Source organism: Thalassophryne amazonica, chromosome 8, assembly GCF_902500255.1.
Source record: "Thalassophryne amazonica chromosome 8, fThaAma1.1, whole genome shotgun sequence".
Taxonomy (NCBI): domain Eukaryota; kingdom Metazoa; phylum Chordata; class Actinopteri; order Batrachoidiformes; family Batrachoididae; genus Thalassophryne; species Thalassophryne amazonica.
Window position 1 is genome coordinate 83,524,753 of NC_047110.1, and position 17,220 is coordinate 83,541,972.

The 17,220-nt window shown below is 39.8% G+C and overlaps 1 protein-coding gene across 1 annotated transcript in view; it reads right to left on the reverse strand.

Moving 5' to 3' along the window:
* The window catches only part of pamr1 (peptidase domain containing associated with muscle regeneration 1), a 67,308-nt gene that overhangs the window by 45,089 nt on the left and 4,999 nt on the right, over window positions 1–17,220 (reverse strand). The window contains exon 2 of the mRNA XM_034176847.1: window positions 2,234–2,410. Coding sequence (XP_034032738.1) covers window positions 2,234–2,410 — 177 coding nt within the window. The remainder of the gene's footprint in view (window positions 1–2,233; window positions 2,411–17,220) is intronic.

Genomic DNA, 17,220 nt, shown 5'->3' on the forward strand with positions numbered 1-17,220 from the left:
ACATATTGGTATCAAACACATTATAGCACTGAGCTTCCTACAAACAGATCATCTTGTAAACCGTTTGCCGTTTGCGAAAGAAGTTAAATAGCAACGAAAGCAAGGTTTTGCAAATGGTCTTCAATGAAAACGAGGTGCCAGATTTTTAAATGTTATTTTAAAATAAAACAGAACACCTTCTTACTCTGGACTGACGTGTCTGGCACAACTCGTCAGACCTCATTTGACAGCTGCAGTCAGGCCGTGCCGAGTGCTCTTTAGGAGGCACACTGTTCGGTAAACATCGATAAAACACGTGTCAAGCATGCACCAGACGGCCTCATGCAGCGTACGAGGTGGAAGAGTCTGTCTGCTTTTAACAATTGCTTTAATTTAACTGCAGCTTTGCATTGAGATTAACACAATTTTGTGTTTAAAAACACCACAGCAACAAATCTGCATTTACACTATTATAACCCCAATTCCAATGAAGTTGGGACATTGTGTGAAATGTAAATAAAAACAGAATACAATGATTTGCAAATCCTCTTCAACCCATATTCAATTGAATACACCACAAAGACAAGATATTTAATGTTCAAACTGATCAACTTTATTATTTTTGTGCAAATATTTGCTCATTTTGAAATGGATGCCCGCAACACATTTAAAAAAGTTGGGACAGGGCAACAAAAGACTAGAAAAGTTGATGAACGCTCAAAGAACACCAAATTGGAAACAGGTGAGTGTCATGATTGGGTATAGGGACAGTGGTATGTTTACCACTATGTTACATCACCTTTTCTTCCAACAACACTCAATAAGTGTTTGAGAACTGAGAACACTAACTGTAAGTATCATGACTGGGTATAAAAGGAGCATCCCCAAAAGGCTCAGCCGTTCACAGGCAAAGATGGGGCGAGGATCACCACTTTGTGAGCAATCGCATGAAAAAAATAGTGCAACAGTTTAAGAACAATGTTTCTCAACGTTCAATTGCAATGAATTTAGGGATTCCATCATCTACAGCCCATAATATAATCAGAAGATTCAGAGAATCTGGAGGACTTTCTACACATAAGCGGCAAGGCTGAAAATCAACATTGAATGCCTGTGACCATTCGATCCCTCAGGTGGCACTGTATTAAAAACCGACATCATTGTGTAAAGGATCTTACCACGTGGGCTCAGGAACACTTCAGAAAACCATTGTCAGTTAACATAGTTCATCACTACATCTACAAGTGCAAGTTAAAACGCTACCATGCAAAGCGAAAGCCATACATCAACAACATCCAGAAATACCGCCATCTTCTCTGGGCCCGAGCTCATTTGAAATGGACAGACGCAAAGTGGAAAGGTGTGCTGTGGTCTGATGAGTCCACATTTCAAATTCTTATTGGAACTCATGGACGTCGTGTCCTCCAGACAAAAGAGGAAAAAAAGCATCCAGATTGTTACCAGCGCAAAATTCAAAACTCAGCATCTGTGATGGTATGGGGGTGTGTTAGTGCCCATGGCATGGGCAACTTACACATCTGTGATGGCGCCATCAATGCTGAAAGGTACATCCAGGTTTTGGAGCAACACATGCTGTCATCCAAGCAACAACTTTTTCTGGGACATCCCTGCTTATTTCAGCAAGACAATGCCAAGCCAAATTCTGCACGTGTTACAACAGCGTGGCTTTGTAGTAAAAGAGTGTGGGTACTAGACTGGCCAGACCTGTCGCCCATTGAAAATGTGTGGCACATTATGAAGCACAAAATACGACAACAGAGACCCCGGACTGTTGAACAACTGAAGTCATACATCAAGCAAAAATGGGAAAGAATTCCACCTACAAAGCTTCAACAATTAGTGTCCTCAGTTCCCAAACACTTATTGAGTGTTGTTAGAAGGAAAGGTGATGTAACACAGTGGTAAACATACCACTGTCCCAGCTTTTTTGAAACGTGTTGCAGGCATCCATTTCAAAATGAGCAAATATTTGCACAAAAACAAAGTTTTTCAGTTTGAACATTGAATATCTTGTCTTTGTGGTGTATTCAAGTGAATATAGGTTGAAGAAGATTTGCAAATCATTGTATTCTGTTTTTATTTACATTTTACACAATGTCCCAACATCATTGGAATTGGGGTTGTATTTACACTTTGCAATTAATCCGTAGTTCATATGCACGCTGGACCGTATGGGGTGAACTATCAATCGTTACACCACTGATTTAAACAGTGATACTTGCAGACGTCTGACCTGGATGGATAATGCAGGGGTCACACTCATTGATGGCATTGCGACAGCAGGGAACAGCGTAGCCGACCGACGTCCCCTGAAGGGGGCATTTGCAGCGGATGACGTCGTATTCGCAGCAGCCCCTACACATCACGCTCCACTCTGGACCTGGACAGTGACCGTACAAATGCCTGTAGTCTATAAAAATAAAAAAATAAAACACAAAGATAATTCATCATTAGCAACTCAGGATTACAAGAAGGAAACTTCTTTTATTTTGCTTCTTTTAGCCAGTGTATAGATGAGTCAAACATGGAGAAAATGTCATATTTGGGTTTGTGGGAAAATGTGAGTGAAAGTGCGTTGCCAACGTGTGAGCAGCTGTGGAAGGATTCTGTTAAGTTCTACTACTCTTGTCTTTATTTATTTCCACTGCCATAACACAGCACACTCCTCTGTAGGGGACCAGAAGTCCCTCCCTGGTTCACTCTGCCTCTCGTCATCCTAAATGACATCAGGCATTATTAACTCAGCCACAGCGACATGCCACGATGGTAAAGTCACGATTGTGGACAGCAAGAGTGAATCATCAGCTTTCTGAAAGCACAAACATTTACTTTCTCCTTTACCGTTTTATGCAACAAATCCAATATTTGAGTTTGACTGAAAAACCGTGATTCACATAGCTTTGAGTCTGAGCAGGAGTGATTATATAACATAAGCTGAAATTGACAAGCAAAAATCCTCTTGTGGCAGATGTAGACAGAAAACTAACAGAAGCTGCACTTTAAAGCTGGCACAATGTCATAGGGTGATTTGGCATGTACTCCCCTCCCATTCCAATAAAATAATAATTTCATCCTTAATTCTAACCATGTGTTCTTTGTGAAACTCCCTCTTGAAACATCTTGAAACACTCTCAAATGTATATGGGTTTTATTTAGAAAGACATAATTTGATACACCAGTCTGAAAAAGGTTTACATGAAATAAAAATTAATCTTTTGTCTTTAATTGAATTACTCAAATACATAATATACGTATATATATTAGTTAGGTAGAGAGATACACTCTTCTCCCAAAGGTTCTGCCATTATTGGAAGCATTTCTGGAAGGTCTCTTTTGTAATGGTGTATAGCTGGGCTGTCCCATTCTGCGTAATGTCCTCTCGCAACTCAAACTGAGTCCCTTTTAGTGTTGTTTTGATATTAGGGAACAGCCACAATCGCTACTCATCTGATTCAGGCTTTCCTGGCCAAACACAACATTCCTGTGATTTGCCAAGCTTCCTACTCTCCTGGCATGGCTCCCTGTGATTTTGGCTGTTCTCCAAAATTAAAACGACACTAAAAGGGACTCGATTTGACTTGTGAGAGGACATTACGTGGAATGGGACAGCCCAGCTATATACCATTCCAAAAGAGACCTTACAGAAATGCTGCTTCCAACAATGGCAGAACTGCTGGGTGAGAAGAGATTATGATTTCAGACCCCCAGGTGAGTAATTGTATTTTTCGTGGCCAAAGGTTTTATATATTTTTTTAAATGCAGCTCATATATGAGTGTGTGTGTGCGTGTGTGTGTGTACTTCTGATTTGAGTTTGTGTTTTAATCTGTTTCAACACCAGATGGAGTAAATCAAATGGAATGTTTGGAAACATTAAACATATTGAGACCTCCTTTTAGCACAGCACATGATGTCTTATTTTAATATGAAGTCCAGAGCCATTTTGAAACACATGTATTGCATCTGGGGCAGCGCAGTGGCTTAGTGGTTAGCACTGTTGCCTCACAGCGAGAAGGTCATGGGTTCAGTTCCCGCCTGTGTCCTTTCTGTGTGGGTTAGCATGTTCTCCCCGTATTTGCGTGGGTTTCCTCCGGGTGTTCCGGTTTCCTCACACATCCAAAGACATGCAGGTTAGGTGGACTGGAATCTTTAAATTGTCTGTAGGTGTGTGAGTGGGTGTGACTGTGTTTGTTTGTGTGTTTGTGGCCATGTGTCCTGGGTGTACCCCGCCTCGCGCTCTATGACTGCTGGGATAGGCTCCAGCCCCCCGCGACCCTTAATTGGACTAAGCGGTTGAAGATGAGAGTAGTGAGTGAGTATTGCATCTGTGTTGAAACATTCTGGAGCACAGCACAAATTAGCATCACTAATTTGCAGTACCAAGAAAATGTTTTGGCCCCATCTCCAGCAACACATTCCATCTTTTCTTTAATTTTAGTTTTACTTTCACTTTCTGTCACATATATTTTTTTTTCCTGTAGCTGATTACTTAGTGGGCACCACAATTTGCATCATGATTGCATGTTTGTTAGCTAAGCAGAGTGCATCATATGTCTCCTCTGATTGTTAGCAATTTCCCCAACATCCACTAACCATCTATGGACAGCCATGTCAATGGGATATTGCACAGGCAAAACAATGTTGGTCAAAGTCAAAGTTTACCAGACGTAACATGGTTTGTTCTTTTTATTTGATGATTTATGAAATGATTGCATTTGGTGAGCTTTGGGAAAGGTGATGGTCTAATGGTTAAGCGGTGGGCTTGAGACCAGAGGTTTGTATCTATGTAAATGCAATCCATTTACCTTTTTCTTAAATTGATTTTGAGTTATTGTCTATATAAGCTGGCTGAGGTGGACTAACTGACACACTCCCTATGTTCTTGTTGTTACCGGTTACCAAGGGGGGGAATGTTGGTCTCCTTCCTCTTGCTGTGAACATTCAAATGTTTAGATTCATCTCCCAGTGGACATTTCACACAAGGAATTAATGTAAGTGTACAGCATTTGATCTGGAGAGACAGGCAAACCCCCTTCCATCACGTCAACTAGAACTGTCCTTGTTAGCTTGTGGGTCATGGCGTCATGGGTTTATGAGCTGCATTTGGGTGTCAGGTGATAAAAATGTTCCAAAGACCTGCGCTGGCATATAACTGTAAATAGCCAAAATTTATTCACTTCAAGAGGACTGGACCAGTGGGGGTGGGGTTTAATGCGGGTGGAAGAAAATAAGCATTCACAATTAACTGAGCACTTTTGTGGTTCTTTAGATACTCACCACAGTCTCAGTTACATCTCTCGTTAATATAGTACATTACAGAAGTTAAAGGGGAAGTTCAGTTTTTACCCAAGGCCATCAAAATATCACCATCGAGTATTGCGGAGGCTTTGCATCCATGCATCTGTTCACCTGTCTATCTGTCTGTGCTCAGCATAAATCCAGTCCTATTACTGCCAAAGTCTTCAAATTCACAGGGAACATTCTTGGGACACAGACCTTGGACAAGTTCAAAGATGGCTTAAAAAGAGGTTAAAAAGTCACATTCTGTTTCATATTTTGATGCTATGAATCATGCAAATCTATTTTTTGTTTTCTTTTCTTTTCTTTTGAGGGCGGGTATTGACAGACAATGAGAGTAGAGCGGCACCATGATGTCACTGGCTGGGCTCTCTCTGGTGCTCCAAAACCTCTTTGTTTATGTGTAAATATAACATGTTTCACATATATTATGTAAAAGCTGCGGACAACTCAAAGTTAACTTCCGCGCTTGTCAAAAGCTCATGCATGCGCACATGCACACCCTCCTGCAGACGCAGTTAAAACATAAATAAAATGTGTTTGTGATTGATTGGTTGATTGATTGAGTTTATTCTGCAAGACCAGTATAAACATGCAGAGGTAAATGTATCAATGATACACGGAGAAAACAATAAAGCATAACCGCTTATTTCCATTGTGGCCGTTGTGAAATTATCACGTGACAAAATAGATGGGCTGGACTGAACATGTACAAATTTTATATAAGACAATAGGATCTTAATAATTAATGTAAATAACAATAAATATATTATTATAATTAAAAAAAAAAAAAAAATATATATATATATATATATATATATATATATATATATATATATATATATATATATGTATGCACACACAGCATACATTATTTAATACAATACAAAGTCATTATGAAGAAGTTGTAATTAAAGTCTCCAGTAGGATGATCATGGACTGGATGTCACATCAAGTCAGGTCTGGGAGTATGTGCTTGTGCCACGCATTGCCACCATGACATTACACCTTCAATCGTGTCTTATGTCCACACACCACATAGCCAAAAAGCCATAGCCGACGTTCACTCTCAACGCAAGTGGTGCTCCTAATCTGAGTCTCCCTAATTAACTGTTCATTTGACACAAAGTCATCCCAGCTGTACCCAAGGACCCTCCAAAGAGACTGTGTACTGAAGAAACTCCATCAGTTCTTTCCAGGTTTCCTTCATTTTCAAAGGACCTAAACATATGAAAGGATCTAAACACGACTGTCACCACTGAGATAAGATAAGTAAACGTCTTTACAAGTTCAACACTTTCCCCACATACAGATACACTTCAGTCATTGAAAGCCTGGATGTTGGTCTTGGTCCAAGACAGTCGTAAACCCAGGCACTCATTCATTTAGATAACAAATACTGCAATCAAGGTGCCCCTTGATTTTGCAAAGATCACAGCACTGTCTCTGAAATTGATGTCAGTTAACCTTTCCATGCCAACAAAGGCACCCAAGCTGCTAGTTTCTACAACCCTACCCAACACCCAGTTCAGGCATGCACTGGACAGTGTAGGAGCCAGAAAACATCCATGATGAAAGCCAGTATTCACTGGGAAAAAGTGTGATATTCTGTCTCTGTTTCACACAGCACTTAAAGTACCTGTGTATAGGTTGGCTATGATATTCAGCAGTTAGTCTAGCATTTTGGAGAATCACTGGAGATCATTGAAACCACATGGAATTACAATACGGGGGAGATAATCTGACTATAATGATCATAGTGTACCCCCCCACACACACACACGCGCGCAGAACCCCTCCAGATAACCCAGAAATCAGAATTAACCTATGATACCAACACAGCAAAATCCTCTTTTTTTTTTTTCGTGAAAGACTAGCATTTCTTCAGAACTATGTTTTTGCAACCAGAGAGAAATTGTTTTGCCTTTTTAAAAGATGACACAAATATATCACTTGCACAGACTGTTAGACACACAAATGCATTAAAATGGGAGCTGCAAATAATTAATCTCTCAAGGTTTGCATGAGGTCTACAGGAGATGACAAGCACATTGGTATTCTCTGCTCTCATTCATTTGAAACTATCTCATTGTGTCCTTCAGCTTTAGTATCACTCCCACAGTACAAAAGACAGCAATGCTACGTCAGCTTTTTTTTACAGGTTTTGAAGGCCAGAGTTTGTCATGGTAACATAAAGCTGTTGCAGTCATTTTGTTGTTTTATGATTCATGTCTGTTCATTTGTTGTTTTGATAGCTTTGACTGGATGCATGGTTTTCCCCATTGGACAATGTCTATCTGTCACTGTCATAACACATGTTCAACCACAACACTACTATCAAACTGCACACAGTTTTATTGTTTTTATGGTGGAGAAACATAAACCACAAATGAAAGAAATACAGCATAGTGTAGGTTCTTCCAGAAAACTTCAATTTTAAGTATTTATTGAGAATCATTTAATTAACAACAGCTGTAATCTCTAAACAGAAGCACGTGTCCCCCATTAGCCATCACCTCTCAACCAATGAGAAATAAGCAAGCATGTCCGTTAAAGTTTCATTCACATTTCACTGTTTATCCACAGTAAATTTTGCAGAGTAAAATATACTCTGCCGGGATAGCATTTGGACCCAGTCCAAATAGAGTTAAATGAACTCTATTATAGAGTGAAATCAGCTCTACTCAAATCAAGTTTTTCCAACTCCAATAAGAGTCATTCACAGCATGATAGCATTGCTTTTACACTGTGATAGAATTGATTTAGCAATGTGATAGAGTATATTTAACTCTATTTGGTGTGGGACCAAATGTATTTCAGGCAGAGTATATTGTACTCTGCAAAATTTATTGTGTAGATCACCAACTAGATGCTCCCTCCTCCACCCCATCATCACCAGCTTGTCACTGTCCATTGCCTAGGGGAAAGCACTGCCCCTGCCTTTTCCAACAGCAGGATTCAAAATCTGTACCATGGCGGGGAACTATGCCAAAGATTGTTGCAATATTCTGCATATCAATGCATTAAAATATTCAACTTCAACTTGCCTTCCATGTTTTTTGATAGAACTTGGATTGCAGCGTTTTGGGTCACAAACACTATTTAAGTAAAACGCCAAAACAAGTGGAACTTGGAATATTTATAGTTTGTTGTGCTGTGATTCAGTCACATCACAGGAACCACTTTCACAAATATTTAAATGTCCCTCAGTAATGATGTTGCTCATGCCCAATATCTACCCAGAGGAAAGAGACCCCTTTATTTATTTGAGCAGGTACAGCACAATATTTCTTCATTTGTTCCGTCTCACAAGGACATATCATTCTAGCAACAACCTTTGTGCCTTCTGAGAGAATATTAACCAAAGCAGGAGAGCATTTGAGTAAGACTAGAAACTTCCACAGTGCTAGTACAGAACAACAGATTTTTGTCAAACAAAAATGCTTAACTCAAATGATTACCCTATGTCTGGTGTGCCCAACCAGTCGATCGCAGTCGACTGGTCGATCGCCAGCTGAGTTCCAGTCGATCGCATGACACTGTTGCTGTAACAGACAGTGCTGCTATAATGGATTGATGCAGAAGGTGGCAGCACGGCACCAATAAGGATGCCGGCTGCCGTTAAACACCATAAAAGAAGAAGAAAGCTCCTCTTCTTCTTCTTCTTCTTTATCTTCTTCTTCTTCTATGGTCCATGATGCAGAGGAGAAAAATTAAAATGAGAAAAAATGTTTTTGAATCAACATTAACAGCTTAAAGAGCCGAAATAAGTTACACTGTGGAAAAAAAATGGTATGTAAACACTTTAAAAGTCAGTATTTTCATAATTTATTTTCCATGCATTTGTTTGTGCATTTATTGTGTTTGTTAATGCAAATTGTGAGCCGTTAGCGCAGTTAAACTATGACTATTAATTGTGTGATTTACTGCTTTAAAGATGATGACCGTGTTTGGTATTTTGTTTTTTATTAATTTATTTTTCGTGCGTTCATTTTGTGTAATGTTTATGCAAGCAACACGGGTGAGAAACTGTGACTAGTAATGTGGCAGTTTACTGCTTTTTATTTATTTATTCGTCATAATTCCGTGTGCAGGTGGAGGACTGCTGCACACAGATGTTAGGCGACTCAGCAGAGGTAATTTCTGGAACGGTTTTCTGAATTGTTGCCCGAAATTAAAGAATTTCTGAAACGTTCAAACCATGCTGAATATGGAGCTTTTGGATTTAGCCATTCGTACTTCTTGTCTCCTTTCAGTGCCACAAGTCCAGCTAAGGTAGGGAACAACTTTCCAATTTTAATTAGGCGTGTAATTTGAGTTGTTTGTTGTTATGTTGTTACAGGTCAGTCCTAGGACTGCGTCTGCTTATTCTTTACACCATGCACATTTACTTCAATAATACATTATTATTAAAAATGTATCTTTGTGCCAGGAATTTGTGTTATTATATTGGTGCACAATAAATTGCGGCCACACTATGGCTTTCAGTATGGCTTGGTAGATTTCGATACACTGTCAACGTTAAAAATAGATCTCAGTTCAAAAACGGTCGGGTACCCCTGCCCTATGTACACTAGAACTCCCTATATATCATAATAGAAATCTCTCTTCATACAAAATTATGATGTAAACTGAGATATACAATATAAAACAACATACTATCTAGATGTACAAAGTTTGAATCACCCAATAGATCGAGGAGAACTTTTTTTTTTAACTACACATCACATTTTAGTAATTGTTCACAAATGGAACATCCATTTTGTCTCTATGGGGAGATGTTCTGAGCATTACAAAAGATGCAAACTTTTTGAATCAGTAGTTTAATTTGATTCAGTTTCTTGAACGTTCCATTTTTCTCATCACTAACTTTGTTTCTTTTTTTTAGAATATATAGAGTGTGCTGGTGCACACTGGTAATTTTTTAATAACAAAACCAATCTGTTGTTCTTTGTGTACATGGATGAGGCGGTTTCTCCTTGTACTCAAAATCACTGCAACCACGGCCGTTCTTAGTTGTGCGCAACACCCAAGCTGCCCCATTGGTCTCCAGTATTGATTTCTGACTGTGTAGCTGCAACTCCTCAGTTTTGTTTTTGACAAACAGAAGACTTTTTTTTTAACATTGCCTTCTTTAGTTTGGTCGTTTGCCTCTCAGGGACTAAAACAAGAAGCTTATACTTTGTGTTCACATTGGCATTTTTGTGGATTTCCCCTGACTGACTGAGAGTACCACAAACATCCATGACATGGACATGCCCTTTGTATTTAGGTCGAGACACGTTAAGAAGACACCTTGCAGAGATGGAGATTGTGTGTAATACTGTAATACAGTGCAGCATAGTAGTAGGCAGAAAAGTTTGACTCCAGTCACATTTAAAGCTTTTATCTGAGTCAGGAAGACAGAAAATGTCTTGAATTTAATTATGCATTTTGGAACAAACAGTGCACAAAAACAGCATCCTGAGTGTTCAGAGTCTGTGCATCCAAACTCTGTACTCACTCACATTCATCAAATTAGAAGTGTCCACATTTCAAACAGTTTTAACTGCTGTTATCCAAATGACAAAAGACTGAGACCAGATATTGCGCCACAAAACACAGAGAGTTGACAGAAGCCACTGTTGGCTGTAGCCAAAATTGCCATTCAGCTTTCACCAGTTTTTATTTATTATGCAGTGAATAACTGTGCAAAAGGTTGTGGGACATATTTACTGCCTTGAGGCATGTGTCAAACATTGTGAATTGTAATTTATTGGACATAAATGTGAAAGAACAATATTACTTTATGAGCAGGCCTGAAAAAAAAAACAGCTGTGTCCTTTGAAAGAGAAATTAAATGTTAGTTCTCAAATCTTTCTGCAGAATAGAATAGAATAAAATAGAATAGCGTCTGTGCACAGACATTTTCAGATCTCTCCAGAGATGTTCAATCGGATTCAGGTCTGGGCTCTGGCTGGGCCACTCAAGGATATTCATAGAGTTGACCTGAAGCTGCGCCTTTGATATCTTGGCTGTGTGCTTAGGGTCATTGTCCTGCTGAAAGATAACTGTCTCTCCGGTCTGAGGTCAAGAGCGCTCTGGAGCAGGTTTCCATCCAGGATGTCTCTACAGATTGCTGCATTCCTGCCACTGAAAAACATCCCCACAGCATGATGCTGCCACCACCATACTTCACTGCAGGGATGGTGCCTGGTTTCCTGCAAACATTCACACCTCCTTCAGGTGCCTTTTTGACAAAATCCAGGTGGGCTGCCATGTGCCTTTTACTAAGGAGTAACTTCCATCAGGCCACTGTACCATACAGGCCCGATTGGTGGATTGCTGCAGAGATGGTTGTCCTTCTGGAAGGTTCTCCTGTCTCCACAGAGGAATGCTGGAGCTCTGACAGAGTGACCATCAGGTTCTTGGTCACCTCCCTGACAAAGGCCCTTCTCCCCTGATCACTCAGTTTACATGGGCGGCCAGCTCTAGGAAGAGTCCTGATGAATCCGAACTTCTTCCATTTACAGATGATGGACGCAACTCTGCTCACTGGGACCTTCAAAGCAGCAGAAATGTTTCTGTACCCTTCCCAGATTTGTGCCTCGAGACAATCCTGTCTCAGAGGTCTATAGACAATTCCTTTGACTTCATGCTTATTTTGTGCTCTGACATGCACTGTCAACTGTGGGACCTTATATGTAGATTTTTGTGCCAGGTTTGTGTCTTTCCAAATCATGTCCAATCAACTGAATTTACTGCAGGTGGACTCCAATTAAGCTGTAGAACCATCTCACCTGAGCAAAATTTTGAGCTTCATAGCAAAGGCTGTGAATACTTATGTATAAATTATTTTTTTTAGTTGTATTTTTAATAAATTTGCAAAAAAATTAAAAAAAAATTAAAAAAAACTTTTTTTCACATTGCCATTATGGGGAATTGTGTATAGAATTTTAAGGAGAAAAAAAAATGAATTTCATCCATTTTGGAATAAGGCTGTAACATAACAAAATGTGAAAAAACTGGAGCTCTATTAATACTTTCCGGATACACTGTACCATATGTTGGTTATGTTTCAGTGTAGTCCTCTTTGAAGACTACACATTTTCCAGTGATGCTGCAGTGTGTGGATCTGTACTTGGAGTGGAAGCTGTCAGCCTCATGGGGGGGAAAAAAACAAAGGATTCAGCAGTGTGATGTTGTCATCACTGATATTCCTTCCTGACAAGTGTTTTTTCATGTTTGAAGTCTGCTGTTTGGAAGCAGATGGAAATGAGATGGTGCAAGATCCGGAGACTATAGTGGGCATTCAGTCACAATAACCTAGAGCAGCCACTGACTTGTGAACTAGGGCAGTGACCTGTTTTTAAAAACCTGCCATCATCATCTTTCCTGGATAGTTGATGGCCTCATATTATTGTCTCAGCAAGCTGGTGTAGAACTCTGTGTTCGTGGTTTGACTCTTTGCTCTTTGCATCCCAGAACACTGATGTCATCATCAGCTTTACAGGGGATGAAGACGTTTGTTTCCATCACATGGACTGACTCGTTAGCTCATCAAAAGTGATGTCAGTGACACTGAATTCATAAGTGGTCAATAAAATTAGTTGACTAAAGCCTTCAATTCATCCATCCATTTTCTATATTTGCTTACTCCAATTAAGGGTCGGGGGGGCTGGAGCTTATCCCAGCAGTCATAGGACACGAGGCAGGCCACATAGAAAAAGACAAACACATTCACATCTTCATGCACACCTATGATCAATTTAAAATTTCCAATCCACCTAACCTGCATGACTTTGGATGTAGGAGGAAGCCGGAGCACCCGCGCACATACGGGGAGAACATGCAAATCCTAGTCAGAAAGGCCCCAGGTGGGAGTTGAACCCACAACCTTCTAGCTGTGAGGCAGCCTTGGTAACCACTAAACCACTGTGCTGTCTGCCTTCAATTCAGTCCAATAAAAGTTATTTATATGGCTCCAAATCACAACATAACTCCCACCAAGGCTCCTCACAATTCTAAGGTCTAACGTTACCCACCCCACGAGTAAGCACACTGGCAGCACTGGTAAAAAAAAAAAAAAACTCCATCAGGCATACTTTGATTGCAGGAAGAAACCCTATTCGAACCGACTTGGCAGGGTGACCATCTGCTTTGGCCATACAAACAATAACCAAATGATTAAAACAAAGCAAAACAAAGAAATGTAATCTTGAAATACCCTACACAGTATTTGAATTAAAGGCAGAGACAGAAATGTTGGAGCTAAGCAACCATACGCATACAGAGTTCAGTTGTCATAATGAAACATGGCTCAAAAATCACCCCAGTTGTTTCATTTTCAATTAAACATTTTCAGTGGTGTTACATATTTACAGACATTCTGTAAGTACTTGATGAAACTGTCACATCAGCTTTTTGTTGTTGTTTTGTATTTGTCCTACTTTCATTAATAAACTCTCTTCTGTGAAACACCAAATGCAATCATACCTGGAAAAACAATGCTGTTAGTAATTAAGAGTGTAAATGCATACCACATTAAATGGATCATGTGTCTACTCTTTCAAAGTCATCTACAAAGCACCCATTTATTTGCTATTTTCATTATGGTTACTGCTTTATATTAAAATATAAAAATCTAATAAATCTGTGCCACCATTGGCTCACACTCCCTTTGATTTGGCCCGTCACATTGCCCAGCATGAGCTTTCCGACAGAAGTGGTATTTTTTTTGTTGTTGTTTTGTTTTAGGACTAGCCACATGTTCCATATCTGACCACAATTGTACATGAAATTTTGAGGCACTGAGGAGTTTCTGTGATGGTCAACCCCTTTTGAATGAACAAATTAACACTAAATTCTTCATGAGACCTTGTGTTGCCATCACTATGTCATTGAAGAATAGTATACTGGCTGACTGGGGATATTTTATGATGTCTAACTTAAACGCTGTAAACATAGTATCCAATACTGATTTTGCTGCTGTGTTGCTATTTTTGTCCATTTTTCAAGATTAAGTGAAATTTCCAATTTTCATTACAAAAGGGTACAGCTGCTTTCATCTTAATTTTATGAAGCACCTTGCATGCACATTCTGTCAGGAGGGTGTCTCACCTCTGAAATATGTTACCTAATGAGAAGCACGTACATGTTTTTATTATTTCTGCAGTCTGCACATTAATAAAATGCTGCACGGAGTCTAGAGAGACATCTTTTTGTTATATTGGAATTTAGTTTCAGCTTTCAAATGTTACATTTGTACAAAATATAATGTAATTTACTTTGACATAGCATTAAGAATAATTTTAGGCCTGTGGCCCTCCACCCAGATTCATTTTTGGCCCTTCATAGGAAAGAATTTGGGCACCCGTGATCTGGGGCGTGCTTTTCCTTCAGCTTTGGGTGGTTCAAACAAGAGTGGGAAGCAGTGTGTGTATGCAGGAGAGGCTGTAGCTGCTTCAGTGTTTGAACTTCATAAGCAGACATTTCTTTTGTAGATCATTTTATCCTAAAACATAGCATTTAACCAGAGAGAGAAGGCTTCATGAGGAAATGACAACATCTAAATTTTACAGTGTTTAGCGATACATTTTGAAACTCAGACATGCACAGTGATTCAAAACTATGTTTGTGCTAATGGATGTTTAATTACACTAGTCAATAATAATAATAATAATAATTTCTTGGAATAACTTTGCGCACTGATTTAGGGTAATTTTGTTTTTTTTTTCATCCAGGTTTGCAAAATGTGAAGAAAGTTATGATATTGTTTATGGCGCCAAAGAGGTGTGTGAGACTGCAGCTTTTGCTTATGTTTGATATGAGAAATATGTTTTTATATCTCAAAAATGTGACATGATTAGCAAAAACTAACACCAGATTCAGATCCAGCACCCCCAAATTACACAAAATCAAATGGAAAAACTCCAATAAAGAAAAATCGTCTTGACCAGCGTTATAAACTGACAGTGTTCCCCATCAATAAATCCGTCTTATAACAGTGTTTGTTTTGTCCCGCATCCTTCTATCCAATGCGCATGGATAGAAAAGTGATTTGGTTTGCGTGAGGTTCTCTAGGTATTTTTCACAACATACATGAATGCAGTGTTTGTACAGGAAGCTTGCTGGCACGGAGCCATAACAACCACAGATTACAAATGTTTTTCTCCCCACTCTTTCAGTTATGTGTGCCAAGATGATTGTTTATTCCCCTTTTCAGGCCTTACATAAGTGGTATCTCCTTTTTCCGTTCCAGATGTTGCAATCCTGAACGCACTCTTTTACAGGCATGTCAAGAAGCTGTGAAAACAGCAATAACACAACAACACCACAGATGCCTCATTCTCTGGTGGATACCTCCATATTGTCCCAAAGTGCTTGCGCCTAGTCAGAGGTGTTGTGCCACCGAGGCTGTACACTTTTGATTTGGGTCTGTAGACTGACGTGGTTGTTTCTGGGTGCAGAGAAGAGTTCATGCAGATCCAGCCACTTTTCTGCATGGATTCAATTCAGTCTATTCACGGTGCTATACACATGTAAGGTATAGAACTTAACAATGGTTTATGGATCAGGTGTGTCCTTTGACCCTGAGTCTATCACCACTGTCCAGCTGTGGAACAGCTTCAGAAAAAATACCCTCTGCCAAACAGACATTGGAAATCACCTTCATACTACATCAATAAGTCCAGTGTCGGCCCTGAGACCCATTGATGCTGTTGCTTATTCCTGGATTCTACAGCATGAAGCAGATGGGAGTGTATGACTCCCCTTGGACAGGAACCCAGTCCATCACAGGTTACTTCCTCAGCCAAAGCTGGTACCCATTTACAGGTGGGTGAACTGAGACAATGCAAATAAAGTGTATTGACATCAGGGTGAATGTGAGACATTATTGTAAAGCACTTTGAGCATATGATGCAGATGGAAAAGTGCTATATAAATGCAGCCCATTTACCATTTCATGGGACCAACAACAAATCCACATCTACATACTGGTAGCCAAATGCCTGCTGAGCTACCTGTTCTGCCATCAAAAACAATTTCATTTTTTGTTGTTACATTACAAATTCATTTGTTATATTATGAAGGACAGGGTGAGAAGCTCAAAATTCCAGGAGAGTGACCTGGAGTAGATCTGCTGCTGTTTCTCATTGAAAGGAGCACTTCAAAGTGGTTCTGGCATCTGGTGAGGATGCCCCCTGGTTGTCTCCCAAGGTAGGTTTTCTAGATATGTTCAACTGGGAGGATGCCCCTGGGAAGATTATATTTCCCAGTTGATTTGGGAGCACCTCAAGGTCCCCCAGGAAGAGTTAGAGGACTTGGCCCAGGATAGGCTGCTGGGTCTGCTGCTCTTGTGACCCTGACCCAATTAAGCGACAGAAAGTGAATGAATGAACTGAATACAAACGCTTTTGCTATAAATGCAACCACTGGAGTGGGCTGTTGTCTGAAGAAATTGCATATCAATGAACTGTAGAACACACAATCCCAAGGGGCTGAATGAGTTTTAGGGAATAAAGTCTAACTTCATTTTTTTTAAAACCAAAATTACAAATGTGATTTAAAAATTCTTTCTATAAATTAATGTCCAAGCTTCTGTGGCAATAATCAAATTTCTACATTCAAATTCTGAAAGGCACAAAATGGTATATATACACTTGTTCATTGCCACTTGCACCCATTCTCTGTCTACATCTGGAGTTGCGTCAGGAAGGGCATCCAGTTAAAAAACAAGGTGTAGATCCAGACCAGATCCACTCTGGTGGCCCTGAGCAAAACAGGAGTAGCCAAAAGAAAGAAAGCCTGGCATAGCGTGCCATGTTATCTCTGCATAATGTAGAATTCCTTTTCGCTTGCTGCCCACAGCAGCTGTCTGGTATTTTGAGATGAGAGTAATTTAGCTGTCTCGGTGCAGGGAAAGTCCCCTGAGGAGCTCTGTG